Here is a 23,881-nt window from a genome sequence, read left to right on the forward strand (position 1 = left end):
CCCAGGAAGCTAAAGCAACATATCCAAGGACACAGCAGGCAAATCAGAACTAGAACCTATGACTGTAAACTCCTGTTACACCACAGTTCAGTCAGAGCACAGGTAAATAAAAACAGGGGCACTGACTTGAAGCCCTGTGAAAACTAACAACAGATTTAATCTAATCAATGATATTCAATAGCATATTATACACTTCCCCCAATAAAAATCAATCGACTTTGCACTACTCCCTGAAAAGTCATTCCCTCCTCTGGTATTTCTGGGCTATTATACACTTTGTTCCACTGATCTGTGCTCATTATCTTTAGAACAATGACTTCTACAGTGTATTTTATTGTTTCATAGGAAAAGTAATTATCACACTTTTTTATTAGCTATCCTTATTTATTTTCACAGGTGAACCTTGCATCTTTTTGTTAGGCAGGGATGGTTTTTAGACTATAGATTAATTCAGACAGATGTGCCAAAGCCAAGAGCAAACACTTAAAAAAAAAAAAGTCCAAAGACATCTTGATGAGACATCTTGCTGATCACTGTATTCACAGGTTTTTTCCCTACTCTACTCACTAGTTACCATGTTATAGAAGTTTTAGGATCTGCACACCCATCTCGCTGTCACACTTGCTACTATAGGTAATTATCCTGGTAGGGCTCAACCACACAACCAACAAAGGACAGCAAGTGTGTCTTTTTACTTTCTGGTAGTTCTCTCTCTCTTTTCTGTTTCATGTTTTTTCTAAATATCATGAAAATATTTAAGTTTAAATGATGTGTGTTAAAAAAAAGTCGAGATGATTCAATATATGAAAGTAAGATAATTTTAGTATTTATTTTACATCTTATTTTTCTTTCAATATCCTGCGTGCTTAACCGTGGCTGTGCTTTTTCTGTAACTTAATCTATTTTTACAAAGTAACTTACTGCTTTACTCTCTTTTGATAAAATCTTAATAGGTTTTCAATTGCTTTTTACTGAATCCAAGAAAAATATGGCATCAATCCACAATTCATGAAGTACAAGCCCAATGCAGGAGAAATACAAAGAAAGCCACACCTCACCATGTCAAACTGCTAAAACCCAAACCAAAGGCAAAGTGCTACAAGTAAATCAGTAACAGCCTAGAATTCTCTATTAAGAGAAAATATCCTTCAGAAACAAAGGATTTTCAAATGACAAAACCTGCATTTGCCCCTGGAAGGAAATACTAAAGGATATTTTAACGTATGATAGACTTTAATACATCAAGGATGTATGTATTCCTTAAAAGGAATACAGCTAATACGTTAAAAAGACAATATACTATGACCACATTGAGCTTATTCCAAGAATCCAAGGATGGTCCAAGATTCGAAGCAGAACGTACCTTTCTTAATCTGATAAAGGGTTTCTATTAAAACAAGGAGGAAAAACAACCTACTACGAACACTGTAATGGTGAAATGTCGATCATTTTTACAGATCAGGAATTAACCAAGGACACCCAGTATCACATCTATCTTAGCATTACACTGAGAGGACTCCATTCGGTGCAAACACAAGATAAAGAAATTCAGTTCACAGTAAGGGGGCCGGATCCAAAATCAAGAGACAGAAAAAGAGAATCTGGTAATTACAAGATGAATTCAGTTAGTAAACTATAAAAATGCTATAAATATTTTCAACATGTTTAAAAAGAACACAGCAAGGCTCTATCTCCACGCTTTATCTACCTCCCCGATACTACACGTCCTCAGCCACGCAGGTGAAATACAACATTTGTACCCATTAAAGTGACCACTCTGACGTTCTAATGAAAGAAGACATTTAGAGGAAAAATGGTGGCAGGGAAAGTTGAACCAGCAAAGCATGTGTGAGCGTCAAGGTTAGAAAAGTGGCCTCTTTCGGCTCCAGGCTGTTCTCACAGAGTGCTCTCGCCAGGGGAGGGGCACACAAAGCAGTCGAGAGTCACAGCCAGTCACCACGTGGAAAACTCCCCTCGATTCCACCACCTTCTGCTGGTCATCAACCTAACCTGGCAACAGGGCTCCTAGAACACTGCATTAAACGAGACCTAAATTTTCTGAGGTTCCCGGCTTCCTCAGGAGGGAGCGGGGGCTGCTCGGGTGGCGAGCACGGGGCTGTCGCGTGCGCCGGTCTCCCCTGCCGTTCACAGCGTCTCCGGGCCGCCTCCCCGTCACCCTCCGCAGCCTCAGCTCACGTGGTGCTCTCAAACCCGAACGCGAAGAACTGGCCTCCACCTTTACTACGTGGAACCAGTAATACTGTGTGAACAGCATTCATGGGTGAAGTGAAAACACGGTGCACAGCAACTGACATAAAAGACGGGTCTAGAAAACCGCGAATTCCTTTTCCTGAGAGAAGTCTGCGACAAGCACCTGAGCGAGTTCTTTCTGCTCGTTGACGAGTCGGCCGCAGCTGGCGATCATCTGGTCCAGGGCGTACAGCCGGTCCTCCAGCCCCTTGATGGCCTTCATGTTCTGATTATCCAGATTGGCAATAGTCTGACGGCATTCTGCTATAAAGGGCCGAATGATCCGTGGATCAAGCTGAATGACAAGGAAACATGTGCGAATGAAATTTTCTGCAAATAGCTTAAAATGTATTTCACACTATTTTGATACACAGCTTTAATGAAAAACAGTAATAGTGAAAAATACAGAAAAGCAAAAGCATGAGAAATCAAGGTTATATTTCCACAAGAAGGTTAAGAACAGGGTAGTTATGGTGTTAATAAAACACAATTATTACTGATTATATTGGGATACATAAGTAGGAATCTAGTTCTAGACATTACACTTTTTTTTAAACTTTTTTTAAAAATTAATTAATTTATTTTTGGCTGTGTTGGGTCTTCACTGCTGCGCACGGGCGCTACTCTTTGCTGCGGTGCACGGGCTTCTCACTGCGGTGGCTTCTCTTGTTGTGGAGCACGGGCTTTAGGCGCGCGGGCTTCAGTAGTTGTGGCACGTGGGCTCAGCAGTTGTGGCTCGTGGGCTCTAGAGCGCAGGCTCAGTAGTTGTGGCGCACAGGCTGAGTTGCTCCGCGGCATGTGGGATCTTCCTGGACCAGGGCTCAAACCGTGTCCCCTGCACTGGCAGGCGGATTCTTAACCACTGCGCCACCAGGGAAGCCGCATTACACCTTTCAATTCAAGCCACAATTCATTCAATTCTCAATATCCCACCGAAAATGTTATTTTCAAGGTCTTATGAAGTAGAGCAGAACTAATAACGAAAACACATTCTTAGGTCATTACCTGTCTGATCGATCAACTTCCCCCTAAAACAAAGCAACACCTTCAAACCTCCCTCCCTCCTGGAGAGACCTTTATTCTCAGTCTGCAGCTCCTCAAGGAAGCTGCTTGATCAACTACACTCTCTTACTCTGCAATCTCTCCTGTTCCCGGGCTTTAATTCTCCAAGATTTCTGGGATTTAGGTAATTCAAGGAACCCCCAAAATTCTCTCCACCCTGCTCCACTTTCCCCTGGAAGAACACTGCACACTGGCGTCTTCCGTGCACTGGCTTCCGGCGGGGCTCACAGTGTAGCCCACCTACCCGTGGGAGGGAGACCACCCCTCGCAGCTTCGGGCGTCCCCTCCGCTGGGTCTGGCTCCTCTTCTGTCTCCTCCATAAACCGGCGAGATCCCGCAGGACTCTGTGCTATGGCCCATCCTTACTGTTTCTTACAGGATTTCGAAGGAGGTGAACTCCCCGCGCCTGTCCAACCCTTCATCCTTCTCACAAATGTTCAGCGGGTTTCTGCCTGCCCGCTCACACCTCCACGGGGACATCGGCCGTGATTACTAAGCTGTCCTCTGCTGGAATCCCGAAACGGCTCCCTCGGCACCCAGACGCGTCCCCAAAGCACAGAACACTGAACTGCAGACAAATGCTGTTTCTCTAGCTTCATCTTTGTTCACACGGATTGTCCTGCCAGCTGCTGAAGCCCACCTCAGCCCCCCTGTGAGGGGCCTAGTCAATACCACCTCCTTCGTGTCTTCCCTGATCGCCACAAAGGGACTGTAAATTACTCAGTTTAGGTACAGTGTTAGGTTCACAGACAACATACGAAAGCAGTTGAAAATGAACTGTTATCAAGAATTCAGTGTAGTCAATAAGAAGCTGCATTTCTAACATCACAAAAAAGTTAACACAGCCATTATTTAACACGGGCAGCACCTGCTTCACGCAATATTAACTAAAACTTGTGCATATGTGAACATTTCCTCATTTCCATGGTGAGTCCAATGTGCACACATTTCCAATCCAAAGTATTGACTAGTTATAAATTATGAGGGTGATAAAAGGCTAAAAAAGATGACTAAAATAATTCAAAATTTCAACCTGGGCCAAGTTACAGCTATACGTAAAACACAGCAGTGATTTAAGGAAGAAAAAACAAACTCCAAACCATGGCTCCTGGTTCTAATGCTTCTGTATCTCATAATTCACGCAGAGTACAACACAACTACACAGACAAGCATGGAAGAATATTTTAAGATTCACTGAATTCTGTAGGTATGAATTATTGTGAATTTTCGTTATTAAGCCAGAAAAGGACCACTGTTTCTTCTCTCTTGTCATATAAAGTGAATAAAACTTATGGCTTTGCTAGATTTCATTTAAACATGCAAACACAAAGCCAAATGCAAGCCCTTTAAAAAAGTGGTTCTCGTGGCCTAGAGCCCTGTTCTCTGATTCACGTGGAATTATAAAAGATGACGCTTCAATCACCCTATCACAATCACGTGGTTGATTTTCCACAATCACAGATGGAATTTTTAGGCTACTGAAATGTCAACAGTTTGAATAGGAACACTAGTTTTCATTCATTTTTGGCAGTAATCTTTGCACAATATATTCCATGCTTCCCCACCCTGGCAAATGTCTTAATTGAAGCGTTCTTTGACAACAAATAATAAATGGTCAAAATAAAAGAAATGCCTAAAGGATGTCATCAAGGAAATGGGTGTACTGAGAGAACTAAGAATAAACTTTGGAATGCATTCCATTTCTACTGTCCAACAACTTAAACGAGAAAACATGCTGCTATTTTCCAGGCATCCCAGACAGTGTGCTGCCTTTCCCCCAATAACCAACCAAAGATTAATAAGTCTCTTTTCCAAGTCAAAAGTTTACTTTTGAGAAAAGTTTAAGTATTCTGCCCATCATCTTTAGACAACAGCAGCCTTCAAAATACTGTTTCATATGGTCGGCATCACTGACGCACGTGCCTCAACAACCTCCTCTCAGGCCTCAAAGATTTTCTATCCACTTACTGATCAGATCTGAAGAGGTTTATTTCAGATTTATTCCCCAGGTTTAAAAGTTTTTATAAGTGTACTTGGGGGAGAACTTAATCCAAAACACAAGTCACTATGGTTACAAACTAAAAACACAATGTCTAGGTTTTGAATTTTAAAATATCTCAGGCAGATACTGTATCTAAAATTACTTCTTTTAAACCTCAGAGATGAGTTCCCTGGGAGGGGGTGGGTCGCGGGGGGGGCGTGGTGGGGGGAGTGATGCAAAAGAGGCCCATGGAGGTTTTCCGGGAGGTGGAAAGGTTCAATGTATCTGCCTTTGGATGTTGGTTACTCCAGTGAACTAACCACTCGAGACTTGTGTATTTCATCGAACGTCAATCATTCTCAGTGTAAAAAACTGTTATAAATAAAAACGAAATTATATCATTAATATTTTCCCCCCAAAAGCTTGAAAGTTCTACAGCATCTGTAAATGTGAACGTATGAATCATTATTAAGTTAATGTAAGAAACAGCGATGGCCAAATGTTATCATTTTATCGATTTACTTGTAGAGAATGCTCAGTACTCAAGGCGCAATAATGAAAACCAGCAAGACTGTTTTACCGAGCAGATCAAAGAGCCTCACTGTAGGGACAAATCAGAGGACAGAAGATATTAAAAAGTCCAAGCAACATTACAGGATCAGGAGAAAAAAATTCAAAGTACCACCACCACCAAGACCATCCCCATTGGAGTGGACACCTCAAGGCTCGGCACTGCATAGAGATTTTACCTATATTACTTCTAACCATCTTCCCAAATTTACTATCAGTTCATAAATAAGGTTATGCATTAAATGATTTGATTTGTCCGAAGTCTTAGATATGGTTATAAAGTTTTATTCCAAGGCTCATTATTTCCGCTATAACATGGTACTACCCCCGCCCCTTCTCCCATTACTGTACAGAAAATATTTAGTACAGGTAACATAATTTCAAGTGGTTAAATGACAAGAAAAATCAGATGACTCTTACCCTGCTCATGGAATCAAAGCACTTCCTGACCAGCGATTCCACGTCATTAGGCCTATCCTGCACATTGATCCAGTCTAACAAAGAAACATTAAAAAAAGGCAGGTCACCGTCTTTAGCATCTACTGCAGCTTCGTCCTGCTGGACAGGACTTGGACAAGGTTCCCTCATTTCTTTTCCACTTTCAGCATCTGTGGTGTCTGGGGCTACATGTTGCACGGACTTGTGAAATGAGGTTAAGGAGGGTTTGTTCATTGTTGCAGGCATATCGGGAGAGAGCACCAGTTCAGTGGAGGTTTTCATATCGGCCTTTTCTGAGCCTTCACATTCAGGCAAGGAATCCAGTCTTCCCAAACATTCCCTGTAACTATGTCTGGTTAGGCACTCCAACAGTGGAATCTTGGCCATGACTGAAACCGCAGTTCCTAAACTTAAAGTACAAAAGACCTGTCAGTAAAATAATGGGACTGCTCTAGTCAGAGGTTAGCATTTTGAAAGAAATAATATGTTATTATCACACACAGAAATCTCACCACCTCTCTGTTAACACTACATGCATCTAAGTAGTCCATGAGGTGTTCTTTAAAAGAAGACAGAGAGAAGGAGGATGTCATTCACATGCTGAAACACCCTCTAAAGATAGCAAGTTTACACTAGACACGTGGACACTTGGTTTTTAACAAACCTTAAGGTATAAAAAATTGGAACTTATAAAAAAGATTTACCATAGAAAGTTTAATGTTTGATTAGCTTAAAGATAAAACATTTTTGATATATTGAAAGCAAAGCATAAAATTAACACTCTTATTAGAGATTAAGGTTAACTCTTGCATTCATCACTCCCTGAAAATAAACAGGTAGATAGATGTATGCTGTCAAAAGAACATGGGAGGGCTTCCCTGGTGGTGCAGTGGTTGAGAGTCCGCCTGCCGATGCAGGGGACACGGGTTCGTGCCCCGGTTCGGGAAGATCCCACATGCCGCAGAGCGGCTGGGCCCATGAGCTGTGGCCGCTGAGCCTGCGCGTCCGGAGCCTGTGCTCCGCAACGGGAGAGGCCACGACAGTGAGAGGCCCGCGTACCGCAAAAACAAAACAAAAACAAAAACAAACAAACAAAAAAAAACATGGGGAAAAGATGAAATCTTGATGATTTGACTTCTGTAAAAACTATGTAAAATAATTCAGGATCCTACATTAAATTAACATCTGAGAGAACTACCCACCCCCCAAAACAGTTACTTGAAATCTCAGGTTATAAAAATTGTAAATGCTCCTTCCAGTCTTCATTAATCATTCCTTCCTTCCCAAGATGCACCCCATTGTCCACTTAAGGCCAAAACGTTCTAAACATTCATGCCACAAAATAGAGAAACTTCAATTAATAAAGTTCACTTGAAAGAAGAAAAAGAAAATACTTCCCTCCAACTCTAGTTAAATAAAAAGTTTAAGAACCAAAAAAAATGAATACAAAACACTGAAAGCACAAACACACACACAACAAAGGGCTACATTTGTGTGGAATTATTGCCGTATTGTTTTACATTCATTATAGCCCTTTTAAAAAAGAACCAATGGGTATCAGATGGGCTTATATGCAAAGAACCAGAAAAACATCTAAATGAGAACCGAAACACAAAGGTTTTTTTCCATCTCAGCAAGCCTTCATCATATGGCAATATTTAAAAAGAAAAATAGAATTTTCCTTGACTGCCTAATGTTTGAAAACTTTTCCACTCCCATTAGATTGTTACTTCTGCATTTTGCTTTACTTTATTGTAAAACTGGTAGCAAGGCAAGAGACAAAGGTTCCTGGTTTCTAAATGATTTCAAAAGTATTTTGAGTCTTTTACATAAAGAAAATACAAGAAAAAGAAACATGGCAGATTCATAAAATATATGGAGGATAAAACTGTCCATAATTTTAAAAATCTTACAGTCCATAAAAGTCATCATAAAAGTCTCAAAAACATGAACCTCAATTATAATAAATATATGGCCTACTAAGAACGCAATTACTGTTACTAAAACTACTGATAAATTGCAAAGGTATTTTAAACAAACATCTTATTATCCATTTTAATGGCATACATACTGAGTAAGTTTTAACTTGATGTCCTCTACGGATTGCAGGTAATTCGAATAAATACTTTCAAATTTGAAAAGTAGCTTTTGGTAGGAATTTGAACAATCCTCCAGATTGGCCATGATTGCCGCCCAGCCTTGGTGCTGAAGATGTTCATCATGGACCAGACCTTCACAGAAAGAGCAAAGTTTCTTGGCAACTTCATACATCTCCTATATTGGAAAAGAAGAAATAATCGGTAAAAGAAGGTAATGTTTGTGTGCATATGTGTACTTACATACATGCATGAATGTGCTCTGAACTCATTTCAAAGGAAGCACTGCTACAGGAAAGTTTCCGTTTCTGGTTCCTGCTTGTTGCCGTGATAATGAGGAGGAACTCATTGCTCCTGGGAGTAAATGCAGCTAGAGGTCCACACAGGGCAACGCAGCAACAACCATCAAAAGTAAAACTGTGAACTTGCTATGGTGGAATACTACACAGCAGTGAATACAAACCACTAATACACGTGATTACATGAACGAGTCTCAGGAACGTAATGCTGAGTCCAAGAGGCCAGACACAAAAGAAAACAAACCGTTTTAGGAGTCAGGATATTGGTTAACTTCATGAAAGAAATAATGGGTCCTGAAAGGGAGAAAGCATGAAGTGGGGCTTTTGGGGTGACACCGTATTTTAAAATTTGCGTTCACTTTGTGAAAGTGCACTAAAAATTATGAATGTGTAATTGTGATATGTCCATTTTCAAATATGTTTATCAATAAACAACACTCTATTATTAATTTCACTAGCAGTAAAGACAACAGTCCAAGGTCACCCAAGTAACTGGGAAACTTGACTCTGGAGACCACGCTCTGGATGGTTAAAAGACAAGAGGGCTGGGGACTTCCCTGGCGTCCAGTGGTTAGGACTCTGCACTCCCACTGCTGGGGGCCCAGGTTTGATCCCTGGTGGGGGAACTAAGATCCCACAAACCCAGTGGTGCAGCAAAAAAACAAACAAGAAAAAGACTGAGCCTCTAATTGCTGACGTGATGGACAGTTTGACTGTGGGTCTCTGTCTTGGTTAGAGTAGCTCTGGGTGAATGTTACAAACTGGGAGGTACATTCTTCCCTCCACTTCCCATTCTTCTTTCTCATCACTTTCTTAACTTGGACAGTGATCCTTCCAAGCAAACTTAATATCCATTTTATGTAAAACAAATAAAACAAACAAAACAACCAAATTCCCCTCACCCCCCCAAAGCAAAAATGCTTCATCATAGCAATTAACTGTAACTAATTAAGCTAGTGAACAGATAGTAATTAGAATATGATCATGAACATTAAGAATATATCTTTTCATTTGATTATGTTTTATTGTTAATAAACTATGTTCCATTATAAAATAAATTTTTTTTTAAAGATTAAAAAAATAATAAGTTTTTATGTTCTGGAACTTTATAGACTTTTGTTGTTGTTGCTATTGAGAATGCAATTTATTTCCCATTTCTATTCTAAAGCAGTGCCAATACAGAGAAATAGGAATGATGTTTATCTATTTATCAAACACCCAATCAACCTTACAATTCCTTCCAGTGGGCTTTTATTAAATTCTCTCAAATTTCCCGAATATGCAATCATATCATCTAAAATGGATGTTTTTCACTTCTTTTCCATTAACTTCACCACTTACTTGATTTTTTTTACTTCAGTATATTTCCCAGAAGTTCCAAAAGAATACTGAACAGGTTTATTCTGATTTATGCAAGTGACTCTAGCTTTTCACTTACTTGAAAGCTGATTATCTTTTTATATTTGGTCGAGTCTGTGTTACATTTATTTTGCTCCCTTCTAGGGCTATTTAATTAATTAGGAACAGCTGCTGACTTTTAACACATGCCTCTTCCAGACAACATTAATATGATGCTCTATGTCTTCTCCTGTAAAGTATTAGTGATTGAGGCAATTAATTATATTAATACATATCCAAATATTGAACCATCCTTGTATCCCTATAACATCTGCTTTTTGCTATTAATATATTAGTCTTTTGATACTCTTCTGGGTTATTATCTATAAGGAAAAAAGTATATTCTATATTTTTAGGATTCAGAGAATTCAATCTAGTCCACAAGATCCTTTTGATTATGAGAGAAATGTATTAAAGTCTCCCTTAAAAATTTTTTTGTGGTGAAACACACATAAATTTTACCGTTTTAACACATCTTTAAGTGTATGGCTCAGTACCATGAACTCGTTCACATTGCTGGGCAACCATCACCACCACCCATCTCCAGGATTCTCTCATCATCCCAAACTGGAACTCGGCATCCATTAAACAATTAACTCAACACTCCCCTCACTCCTCGGTCCCTGGTAACATCTATTCTACTGTCCGTCTCTATGAATTTGACTATTCTAGGGACCTCATATAATTGGAATGATACGCTACTTGTCCTTTCGTGTCTGGCTTATTTCACTTAGTACACTGTCTTCAAGGTTTCTCCATGTTGTAGCTTATATCACAAATTTCCTTCCTGTTGAAGGCTGATATCCCACTGTATGAATATACCGCATTTTGTGTATACATCCACTGGACATTTGAGCTGTTTCCACCATCTGCTATGAACACTGATGTACGTCATTATATTAAAAGTTCTCCTGGGATTAATATTGTTATCTTTAGCCTGTGTTGATAGGCAAACACAGATGTGGCTTGGCTTTTTCACAAATTAAATCTTTTATTATTAATTTCACTTTTTTCTGTTTAATGCTTTTAACAACCACTATCTACTAGCTCCGTGCATATCTTTCTTCTTATACTTCAGCAACCTGTTTTAGCAGTATTTCTTGTGATGGCATAGTTGTTTTCTGTTTTGATCATACCATAAAATTTCTTTTAATAAGAGAAAAGTTGGCTAATTAATAACCAAATACTGGAGGACTGTATTAATCTCACTGTTTTATGTTTAGTATTCACTTTATTATTTCTATTATATCCTATCTAGATTTTTGCTAGTTTAATGAAGATAGTATCCATTCCTAGCTCTTCTCTGCTACTCATTATACGCCCTCCTCTTTCCTACTTGACTTAATCCATGCCTGGATTAAACCTTTACAATTCTTTAACTTGTCACCTGGCATCACTAGATACTGCAAAGATTGTTTACTGCTACACTAATCCTCTCTCTCATTTCATCTGTTTGATTTTTAAATCTTTTTATCAAGTTTTATTTGTTCTTTTGATTTTTTACTCTAATCACTTAACAATTATACGTCCTATTTGGTTAGCCTATAATTTTTATATCTAATATTACATTTTTCTATTAGCATGTAGTATCTATATTTTTCAATTAAATCAAAACCATTGCTTTTTAAGTGGTATGCAACTGTGTAACCTATCTTTATTAGTTTTATTAATTTATTTATAGACCAATAATCAGAAAACAAATCTCAAGGACTCTATTACATAAATTCAGTTTACAGAGTTTGTCTTTTTAAAAATAATTTTGCTTTCTAAAAATCATTTCCTGACTCTTTAATGTTTATTAAGCACATTCCAGAAAGATGAGGTTATTCTCTTATGTTGTATCCTGTGTGAAAAATGGTATAGTTTCACAAATGTATGTACTACATTAAAACAACCTGCTCTGAAATTTCTTTTAAGAACGCAAATATTACTACTTAATAGTTTATTTCATTAATTTATTTTTATAAAAGGTAAATACTCTTTTTCAATTGATTCTAAAAGATAACATTTTTTTTTTATGTCTGAAAGCAAAATGTGTCCCACGACTGATAGCTTACAGCCACTATTACAGTAAAGTACCAGCAAGTCAAAAACAAACACAAAAAAACAAAAAATAAACCAAATGGCTGGGAAACAATGCACGGGGGCTGCAAGCAGCAACACAGAGGTGTATGTATTAGGAAGAGACTGGGCGCTCCTCCAGGACCTAAACATGGATGTGAGAGAAAAGTCACAATCTTAAGAGTTCTTTAAGCTCTCTGTGCCTATGTCTGTCTACTCAAACATAGGTACTGCACTGATCAAAGCAATGTCCTGAAGTCATTAACTGCACACCATCATCTAGGAAAGAGTAAACAAACCATGTTTAAGACAGTTGTTCCACCCTAAGATTTTGTAACTGTTTGCAAACGTAGGATGACGAACAAAGCACACGCCTGAAATTTAAAATCCAGACAAAGTAATCACAAAATATTTTTTCAAAGTTTGTTATTTTTCATGTTTTTGGCATGTTTCCTCTATAATTTAGACTACTCTACTATTTAGATTTGAATGATTTTTTAATAAATTTATTTATTTTGTATTTATTAATTTTTGGCTGCATTGCGTCTTTGTTGCTGTGCACAGGCTTTCTCTAGTTGCAGCGAGCAGGGGCTACTCTTCGTTGCGTGCGCGGGCTTCTCACTGCGGTGGCTTCTCTTGTTGCGGAGCACGGGCTCTAGGCACGTGGGCTTCAGTAGTTGTGGCACGTGCGCTCGGTAGTTGTGGCTCGTGGGCTCTAGAGCTCAGGCTCAGTAGTTGTGGCGCATGGGCTTAGTTGCTCCGTGGCATGTGGGATCTTCCTGGACCAGGGCTCGAACCTCTGTCCCTGGCGTTGGCAGGCGGATTCTTAACCATTGCACCACCAGGGAAGCCCAAGATTTGAATGCTTTTAGAAGCAATCAATTTTTTAGATCATTCGCCAATGCCTAGTAAGCTAATAGTCCACAAAAACATTACCAAGCATGTGAATAAGACATTATTCTGTTAAATAATGCCTATTTTTAATTTTAAACTGTACTAGGTATAAATAAATATTACAATTACCACTGCAAGTTGTGTCCTTGAAGCAACAGTGTGAAAAACTGCAGGCATCATAAGGGACTCTTCAACTTTTATCTCCATGTCATTTTCTGTTGAAAAGGTAGTTTTAGGAATAGCAGGTAGACGTTCCGATAAGATCATTTCCTTGTTAAAAAGAAAAATTGGATTTGTGTCCTATAGAAGTAAAAATTCAAAAAAAAAAAGAAGTAAAATGTTACAAATAACGAACGTGCACACTGCCCTCCATACACCAATCAGATACACATTCCTTGCGACCACGAGCCCTGAGCCCCTCCGTGAAGCTGGAGTGCGTCTGCATGGAAGGAAAGGCCCTGGACACCTACCGTCCCGGCACTGTAGGTGCACACTCTCCGGTCTGCAGCCATGCACTCTCCCCCGTTGACCACCAACACCTGGTGCTGAATAGCGATCTTGTACTTGCTGTGGATGGCATGTTTCAGGTCAGCCACACTTTAAAAGAGGGGGGGCAGGGGGCCAAAACATCAGCTATTTACAGTTGCCCAATGACAACTTTTTTCATTATCCAAGTGGCACTATGTAAAAAATACCTGACAGATAAATGAATTTCACTCTAAAAATTTCCCCAAAAACAGTAGTAAACACTACAAGCTTCTTGTTTCTGCAGCTGGATTCCATAATCAACCAGCCAATCATAAATAACTAGAAGGTCAACGATCACCCGTGTCCCACACCTAAAAGTGAGCTTATGAAATGCAGGCAGTAGAAACATTTATTTTTGTGATCTTTATATAACGTAGCAAAGGAACATGCTCAAATTAGCATCAGGTCTGTTAAAATCCTCAGAACAAAGAATGTGTGTTAAAATCTCCACATCACATTACACAAAACACATGAAGTCTACACCATATGGAAATCGCTTTCTTTTCCTAATCTTTCAAAAAACCATTCCTTTACAGGTCAAATCAGATTTTATAAAAACTAGAACTTTCAAAAAAATAATTTCATAATTCCATTAAAAAATAAGATTAATTCGAAATTTTATTCTATCATTAACAAACAAAACAAACACTATTGACTTTATTCACATAAAATAATAAAAACAGTGACGAAAAACCACAGGGCTGGTACATGCTGGTTTATGTAGCTATAGCAATAACCCCCTCAGCAGCGCCCTGGGCAACTCAGAAGAGCAACTAGCTATGAAAACTTACTTCTATTCGACTGCTTTGGTTTGAAATCAGTATGTTTACTCTGAAAAACACAGTCACGCAAACAGAACAAAGCACAACTTAACACATTTATCATTAGCGCTTTAGAGGAAGATGACAACTGTATACGTAATATGCTGAGGATAAAAAAGTGAAGACTTGCCATACTGCTACTCTTATTTAATAAAGGAATAGTATTCTCAAAATCAAATCTTTAACTTTTTACATGTACAAAATGCAAAACTGATGAGAATCAATGAAACCCAGCTCACGTTTGCACTGTAAGTTCAGTGTCAAATGTCAGGGTGGTTCCAGTGTTCACCAGAAATACATACAACTTCATGATGATTTCTCTGGATTCTGTGAGCTTATACCTCACTCTGATACGATTACTGAAAGAAACAGACAAGAAAAGTGGTCAATTTACAAACGCAAGTACAAAGACAATTATGCTCACATAAGACAGAGCACAGTTATACTACATAAGCAACAAAAAAACGGAATAGGTTTTGATGTCTAGAACGGCTAACTGGACAATTCAGTAAACTTGTTGCTTAAAAAACAAAAATGAACAGTAATGAGGCTAATGAGAAGCGTAACTTCTATCATGAAGAAAAATAATTTGTTCTGAGGAAGAAAGAAGACAGTAGTTAGAACAGTTTGGTGTATTGTATACTTCACACTGTTCTCATGGACCACCCTATATTAAGAAGAAAAACAAAAATTAAAACTTTGGTCCAACATCATCCTAACTCCAAAAGTTCTTCCCCTGCTTCTACCTTGTAACAATGAAAAAGTCTTAAGGTTAAACTTACTAACAGCAAACAAGAAGAGCCACCACTTGCAATAGGAGGGAAAGAGTCAGTCCCTATTCCTTCCACCAGGTGCCTCTTACTCTGAGTTCCACCTCCACGCTGAGTTAGAAACACTTCACGAAAGAAACTCTGGCCCTTACAGTTCATCACTTTGTGGAACAGCAGAAAGTGCACAGGTCGGGAAATCAGAATATTTAAAACAACCCTGCCATCACCTAGTTGTCCAAGTCAAAACCCCATATATATAATAAAGCTTCCTCATCTATAAATAAAAGGGACAGATGTCAAGAGCTAGCGTTTTATTTTTAACAACTGGAGGTAAAAATCCCCAATATCAATGTAAGTGATGAAAGATGACAAATACATTTCCAGAAACTAGTAGTTATCTTTCTTTATGCTCTCTCCACATGAACTTAGAGCAGATGAGGGAAGAAAAAAGCAAATAAGGCTTTAAAATTAATGTTTCCAAAATCGCTATTTTAAATGCATTAGATCAAAACTCCGTTATAAAGGCAGGAACTGTGACTTACCGTCAGGCACTGTGAAAAGGATTACCACTTTCTTAAAAAGCAGATTAAAAGTGGCTTATGTTTGCTTTGCTTGATATTGGCAACTGAATGGCATTACTGGTTAAACTCAGTGAACTGGAAAAGAAAAATTTCTGATTATAGAGAGAAATAATTCAATGTGACTACAAAAAACGGTTAAGTGCTCTTCCTTTTAACATTACCTTCTGAAAGAGTAATCTCTACTCAGCTTCTCTTCCTACCTGCACATTCACTGAACCACAAGCATATGACCTTGACCTACACCACTGCATTAAAAAGACACCAAACAAAAGTCCCCAAAGAATTCCCCGACACTGTCAAAGTGTACAGCCATTTTTCAGTCCTTAAAATATAACGGCCCCACTACTTGCATGCTTAACTGTTTCAGTTTCTTCTTTTGTAAGACAGGAATAAAATGGTGCCCGTAGCACTGGGCCTCTGAGGCAGCCCCTCGGCTTCCCCAAGTCCCCTTGCACGTGGGCGGAGCCTGTGATCTGCTTTAACCACTGAGATTCGGCCAAGGTGATGGGGTGTCACTTACATGACGGCTACTCAGGACCATGACCTCCCTCCTGCCAGCTTCCATGGAATGCGCTGTCATAGGGAGAGGCCCACGTGGCAAGAAACCGAAGCCAACAGCCAGAAAGAAGCTGAGGGCATCAGTCCAACAGCCTGCGAGGAACCACCGGTTCTTGACAACCACAGCGAGCTCTCGGAAGCGGATCATTCCTGCTGAGCCTCAGACAAGACCCCGCCAGGGCTGAAACCTTCACTGGAGTCTTGTGAGAGACCGTGAAGCAGAGGACCCCGCCGAGCCGTGCCCACAAACGTGGAATAATACGTCTGTGCTGTTTTAAACAGCGACGATCGTGATAGTTGTTCCTCAGCGACAGGTAGCGCGGCAGCCCACCACAGGCCCACAGGACAGCGCTGGGCAGGGCCGCCGCCAGCCTGCCCGGGCCCCTCGTCCTCCTAGGCCACCTCCCTAGCGCTCGGCTGGGACCTCACCGCCCCCCCGGGGCTGCAGAGGCACCACTGCCGACCACCGAACCCAGCCTGAACCACTCCCTGGCCCCAAGTTCTCTACACAACTCCTCTCGAATACGCTCTGCCACCTGAAACTCTGTTCATTTTTCGCTTCTCTTTGTTGATGGAACCGACATTCACCCACTCTCACGTGCTGCCCTAGATCTTCCGTCTTCCTCACAGATCCATAAACGTCGGTAACGATCCACGTCTGCTTGGTTCTGACGCAACATCTACGCTACCTACCCCTGTTCCTGTGGCTACCCAAGCCCTCGCTGACTCTGGATTTCTCAACTGGCTCCCCACCTCCTTGACCCCACCCCCGCATATACCCTCCCACCGCCCTCAGGGAGGCCATTCTCAACCCGGGTGGTCAGGCGCTTCTGCTCCGGGACACCAACCAGGGTCAGGATGACCTTAACAGCAGCGGCCACCGTTTACCAGTATTTACTATGTCCCAGGCGACTGCTCTAAACGCTTTACTAAATGAAACGTTTTCATTGGATCCTCACAAGAATCCTTTACAGTAGATACTATCATCATCTTCACTTTATAGACAAGGAAACTAAGAATTACGGGCTTCAGTAATGTCACAGGGTAATGAGTGAGGACTCAAACCCAGACAGTCCAATTCCGTCTTCTCGGGTCTCTAACCATAATGATAACACCCAGGAAAACAGCAGACGCTGCGTGGCTTCTTCCTCTCCACCCGCAGCCTCCCCACCGCTTCCCACCCCTCCCCAGCTTGTCACTCCTAGATACCACTCTGCCTACCTTCCTGAACAAAACTAGCCCTTTCAAGTCTCTGAGCCTTCGTGAGGGCTGTTCCCCAGCCTAGAGCCTCCTTCCTTGGCCTGCTGTGATCACCCTCCCCCTGCCCCCCCCCCCCCCCCGCCCCGCACACACAGTCTTTCACCGAGTCAATCACACAATGCTGCCATTAGCTGTGCTGACTATGTACTCCACGTGCGCTTCTACGCTGCATATATTGTGATGTTTCTTTACAGAGTTCTCTCCTCTACCGAATGGCAAGCTTCTTTAAAGCAAGGACCCTGTATTCCTGGGAACTAGCTCTAAAATACTTTCTCAATAAAATGAATGATTAATCTTACACCAGTAAAGGATTTCATTATGAAGACTGCCAAGAAGTCACATGCGTGGCACTGACCACAGGTTCTTTATCTCCACCAAGGATAAGTAAGGCTGCACTTCACCCACCACCAACACACTCGCCCCACTACCGATTATGGGTGATGCAACTACTCTACAAATGCAACCCCAGCCGCTCAGCCCAACTAAACAGATACCTAACTTACACGAAGAGATATGCTCCCGTTACACTACAGTAGAACCAAATCTTTTAATGAATAAAGGAAAGTGACTAGGAAGCCAACAGACTGAAGTGATAAATAAAGAGCTGATTATCAGGGCATCCCAAGCAGCAGAGCTGGGTCTCTGGGTAGTAATAAGCACGGTCCCCTGCCCACCCCTGTGGGGCTTGTAGTGTGAGAGAAAAACATGTGAAAAATCACTGAAAGTTTAAATGAGAATTTCATACCAGAACATTATCCAGACTATCTTGACTTCTCTAAATTACTTGTCCATCACTTAATAATCATCCTTCCACACCATTACAAATACTTCATAAACATCAATATTGATGGCCAAAAAGCATTCCAACCTGTGAATTCACCACAGTCTATTTACTATCTATCTCCAGGTGTTTGCTTTTTCATCTCACAGGTACACATTTGTTCTTATGCTTAGGATCATTCCCATGAAGTCAATCCTAGAAGTAAAACTGCTGGGTCAAAGTATCCAAAATTTCAAGGCTGTTAGGCTTGCTTCTCTTACCAATTTATACTCCTCAGGCAACGCACCCAGTCAGCAAGGTCGCTGTACCCTTGCCATCACACTATTTTCAAATGCTTGCTAATAGTATTTCATTATTTTACATGTAAACCCTGTCTCTGATTATTTGTGAGTTTGACTTTATTCATGCATAGGTTGCCTACTACGTACCATGCACTATGTTAGACGTGGGATGTAACAGTAAATAAGACCAGCACAGTCCCAGAACTTCTGTGAACCTCAATTACCAGAAAAAATGGAAACTCATCTTATCCAGTGAGCTTAAAAATTAAGCAACACGATATATATATAAACATCCAACGCAATGCCTAAGACAAGCACTCGAGAAACGTACCCAACATTAGATTCTGTACATTCTGTACATTCAAGGGCTGAGCATTGAAGATACAGAAACAATGAAAAAAATGTAACATCTGCCGCCAGGAAAAGTAAGCAGAACGACCATAATCGCAATACTGTCTAAGAAGTATGTAGAGATGATAGGGAAACAGGAAAGGCACTCAGATTGACAAGAAAAGAGTAGCGAGAGGGTGCATCCCTAGGGAAAGGATGCAGACCTGAGCTGTTATCAAGAGAGGAAACTAGAGATAAGCAGGGCATCACATGACTGCAGTCAATGAAGATTTCATGGATAAAAGGGCGAATTAGTTAAAAAATGTCAGCGAATGCACAAACTTTATCTTACAGGTGAAGAGGAGCCATCTTGTTTCATGACAGATTATACAGCTGAAGTATGTGACTAAAACAGAAGTATAACAACACTGGTGGCGCAGATGATTCATTCATTCATTCACTCACTCACTCATTCACTCATTCATTCATCCAAATCCACCCAATGCCTATGAACTTAGGCGCCAGGACTGGGAATTCTGTGAACAGAACAGATATGGTCTTTGCCCTGATGGAGTCCACCATCTTGAGGGAGAAGAAGGCATCAAACAAGAAGAAAGCAAACATGATGTAAGTTGTGATGATTACAATGAACGAAGAGTGGGCAGGAAGGAGGACCTACTTTAGGTTGGGGTGACGGCAGCAGGCCTCTGGGTGGGTCCATTTAGACAGGGTTGCAGGGGGTAAGAGAAAGCCCGTCCTGGGAAGGTGGGGAAAGCACTACAGGAAGACACAGCATTTCTCTGAGACTAAACACAAAGTCTTTATAATAATCACTATATTATTCTAAGTTTTCTTTCTTTGTTTCCTTTTCAATATTATTTACCTTTTTTGTTTTGATATAGTTTCACACATAAGAAAAAAGGTAACAAAAATAGTACAAAAAACTCCCTTCTGCCCTTTGCCCAGATTCACCCACTGTGCTCCACTGCTTTACCATTTGGACCAGTTCATGCTACGTGCACGGTTTTCTTTCTTTCTTCCTCTCTCTCTTTAGATACATATAAATATTAGATATATTTTTTCTGAACTATGAGAGTAATCTGAAGACAGAATAGAATGTCTCTTTATCCATAAATATTTCAGAATGTGTATTTCCTAACAGCAAGGATTTTCTTGTACATAATCAAAGTACATTTATCAAATCACTGATCACTACCATTTATCTAATCCACAGACAATATTCAAACTACTGCCCCAATAATATTCTTTAAAGTTTTTTTCTCCCAATACAGGATCCAACTCAGGACCATGTGCGGCATTTAGCTGTAAAATCTATTTAATCTCCTTCAATCTGGAACACTCCATCTTTCCTTTTCCTTTTCACGACCTCACTCTCAGTCCATCAGGAGCATCAGAGATTAGCGACCGACCTCAGTGTCGCCGCCCTCCTCCACAACACCTGCAGCAAATGAGAGAAACTGACAAGCTGCAGCAGCTCCTGTGTCCTTCAAACAAACATCAGTCTTCTTTGGGCGCCCGCCCAAAGCCGCAGCTCAACCTGTGACCCGCAGTCATTCACAACACCGACAAAAACCTGAACAAAACTTATCTGAGGCTGAGTCTGTCTGCACACCTGATGAACAAGGTACCAATTTCAAGGACAGTGCTGATGTCAGTGGCTCTAGAACTCAGCAGAACTCCACTCCACTGTATCGGCACACTTGACCCCATCACTGCGCATTCAGCTCATTTCAACAGCTCCGAAGCCCACCCACCCCGATAGGATGTCCCATGTTTTCATCCCCTGACTATGGTTTACAGCCATCAAACCGGCAGCGTGAACCAGAGCCCCCTTCCGAATCTTCACTCCGCACTCTCACCGTCAGCCCGCACCAGGGGCCTCCCCTGAACATGTGCGGAAAACCCAGCTGGCGAGGTCAGTCATCATTCCCGGGGTCCACGGCACTGAGGGTCTGCGGCACCTGAAATCAGCATTGCTGGTGCTTACGGGGGGTGCACCATATGCGGTCATCATGCTCAGCATCACTTCCCTCACTTTTCACAACACGTAAGATACCTATAGTATTACCGTCCCCCTCTGCAGATGAACAAAAAGACTCAGAGTTTCCTCAACTTGCCGAAGGCAGAAACTTAGTAAATACACGTTCCAGGGCCTTGAACCCAGGTCAATGAATAACATTCATTCAATAAAAATTCACCTGAGACTCTAGTACATCCTAGGCATTTTCTTGGCTTTGGGAATAAAGAGAAAACAATATAATAAAATTGCCTTCTCTCATAAAGCTTACATCTTAGTGGGCAACATGAAAATTTTATATCTAAACACAAACTCCATGGTATCTACTTTCAGAAAGAACAGCGAAAGAAGAAGAAAAAAAAGCACATTATTTTTAAGTAAAAGCAATTCCAACATCTACACTAGCTCTTTTCTGTTTTATTCCTTCAACTGTGCGTACAGCTGGGAAACACGGCATCAGTCCCAATCCCCAGAGGAAATGGGGAATGAAGATGTGTGTCTGGCCTCCAGGAGCAGCCAGAGACTACAGGCCAGCCACGGGACGCTAGGTGATGAAGCCTCAGTTACAACTCTGCCCAACGACTCGGGTAAGCCCCAGGGCGCCATACTCTGTGCTGCGGCAGAGAGGGCAGCACGGAGCCTCCCTCGACCCCGTGGTGGGCACCACCAGAGCTCAGCGCCTGGAACCCTTCCAGACTCCCCTCCGTGCGGATCTGCCTCTGTCTGCTTTTCATCTTAATGTGTATCCTTTCGCTATAATAGAACTGTAATCATAAGCACAGCACTTTCCTGAATTCTGTGAGCCTGGGGAACGCCAGACTTTGCAGTCAGCTGGTCCGAAGTGAGGGTGGTCCTGGGCACCACCAAACCTGTGGCTGGTATCCCAAGTGAGAACGGTCTTGTGAGGACCACTCCATCTAAGTCCAGATTCGACTAAACCACCGCACAGGGCTTCCCTGGTGGTGCAGTGGTTAAGAATCCACCTGCCAATGCAGGGGACACGGGTTCCAGCCCTGGTCTGGGAAGATCCCATATGCCGCGGAGCAGCTAAACACGTGCGCCACAGCTACTGAAGCCAATGCGCCTAGAGCCCGTGCTCCGCAACAAGAGAAGCCACCGCAGTGAGAAGCCCGCGCACCGCCAAGGAAGAGCAGCCCCCGCTCGCCGCAACTAGAGAAAGCTGGTGGGCAGCAACGAAGACCCAGCAAAGACAAAAAATAAATACATTAATTAATTAACTAAAAAAAAAATCTATATAATACGATTCCTCTTTTTGGATGATAACAGCATTTTGGTTATAAAATAATAGTTGTAAAAAATAATTAGTTCTAAAAAAATTCATGTGTAAAATGATATTTGAAATGTTCTAAAATAGTCTAGCAAAAGCAAATTTAAGAAGGAAGAGAGGGAGGGAGGGGAGAGTTTAGCTAGACAGGGGGATAGATAAGATTGGCAAAATACTGGTAATCATTAAAGACATTCAGCATTCATATATTATAGGTGGGAATCTACTATAAATAATTATGACCTTCCTGAAAAGCAACCGGTGTTCCTGGGATAGGTAAGTAAAACTTTAATAAACACACACCTCTCTCATCTCAAAAGCAGAGATAATATCTTCCTTGCAGAGCTATCGGGGGCATATCTGTTCTTCAAAATTTACAAGATCAAAGTAGTGAGACAAGGGGAAGTGAGGGGTGAAGGGGTGAAGCAAGGGGTGAAGCAAGATTGGCCATGAGATAACTACTGAACAAAATGACACTTACATATGCCTGTGCAAGGGTTACACGCACACCAGAAATTATGAACCTGATCTCCCACCGTTCATGCTGGACAAAAACTTAATTCCTCCCACACCTTTTGGTCATCCTTTCTCATGTTGATGGATACAAGTCACTGAAACACTTTTGGAGCAGCCTTTCACTGTGGTAAGACAGAGCTAAGAAATTTTCTTTTCCATAATTTCTCCAAGGCAGTCTTCATCCCACTTTCAAGTAAGTCTGGACCCAGCATCTCCTATCAGCTCTCAGCATATCATATTCGCAGGCAATCCATGAAAATGAGCAAAATATACAAATAATGCCTGTACAGAGGGACTCTGTGGCCACTGTGTCCACGGAAAGGCATAAATATTATGCTTCACTACCTAAAAGGAACAGTAACAACTGCCAGTGAAATGAAAATCCTAACTTCCTACAAGTGAGTATAAATATACAGAAACACAGAGACCAAACCTGCACTGTGCACCAACACCTGACCCATATACAGCATAAAGGCCAGTCCAGGCTTTCTTATTCTCAAACTGCAGACAGGAAAAATGAAATTACTGCTGAGCTAAGAGTTCCCCAAACCTGTCACTGCCCTGAGAGGAAAGACGCCCTGGACGACACCCACAGTACCGACCTACTCCAGGGAGGTTCTATAAGGTAAATTTTGTGTACATGGAAACAGACAAAATTGAGTCTCTGTCCTGAAGGGTATACCATCTTGCAGGGGTAACAAGCAAGATGTAACTAACAATTCAAAGAGCCAGATGTGAAATAAACAGTAAATGAGAAAGATGTCCCGTGACTCTCACACAAGCACGCTGTCCCAGTCCAAGCCAAGGCATATCACAGAGACCCCTGCTTTTCCACCACTTGCATTTCCTCATAAAGTTGCCTGATCTCAAGTTCTCTCTCCTTTACCTTAGCTCCTCTAAGACTAAAGTCCTTTAAAACAATCTATTTCTATCTTGAGCTGTAACTTCAACCTTGTATGACTAATTTTTAGGTGGTCATGTCACGGCTTCACAGCAAGCTAAGTTTGTTTGGTAGAGGAAAGATTTTATTTCTACATTTAATTTTATTTTTTTCATAATCTGCAGACTGGACACAATAATAAG

At 41.1% G+C, this 23,881-nt stretch overlaps 1 protein-coding gene across 4 annotated transcripts in view; it reads right to left on the reverse strand.

Annotated features, from left to right (window-relative positions):
• The window catches only part of RB1CC1 (RB1 inducible coiled-coil 1), a 60,158-nt gene that overhangs the window by 26,586 nt on the left and 9,691 nt on the right, over nucleotides 1–23,881 (reverse strand). For 2 of the 4 annotated variants that reach the window (XM_060035372.1, XM_060035371.1), the window contains exons 2-7: nucleotides 14,638–14,757; nucleotides 13,520–13,646; nucleotides 13,179–13,349; nucleotides 8,373–8,575; nucleotides 6,284–6,710; nucleotides 2,375–2,545 (exon numbers count right to left, since the gene is read on the reverse strand). In XM_060035372.1, the coding sequence (XP_059891355.1) occupies nucleotides 2,375–2,545; nucleotides 6,284–6,710; nucleotides 8,373–8,575; nucleotides 13,179–13,349; nucleotides 13,520–13,646; nucleotides 14,638–14,757 (1,219 nt within the window). Of the gene's footprint in view, nucleotides 1–2,374; nucleotides 2,546–6,283; nucleotides 6,728–8,372; nucleotides 8,576–13,178; nucleotides 13,350–13,519; nucleotides 13,647–14,637; nucleotides 14,758–15,710; nucleotides 15,825–23,881 lie in introns of those variants that run through there. The other 2 variants (XM_060035373.1, XM_060035374.1) reach the window with 2 other exon arrangements.

Source organism: Delphinus delphis, chromosome 17, assembly GCF_949987515.2.
Source record: "Delphinus delphis chromosome 17, mDelDel1.2, whole genome shotgun sequence".
Lineage (NCBI taxonomy): Eukaryota > Metazoa > Chordata > Mammalia > Artiodactyla > Delphinidae > Delphinus > Delphinus delphis.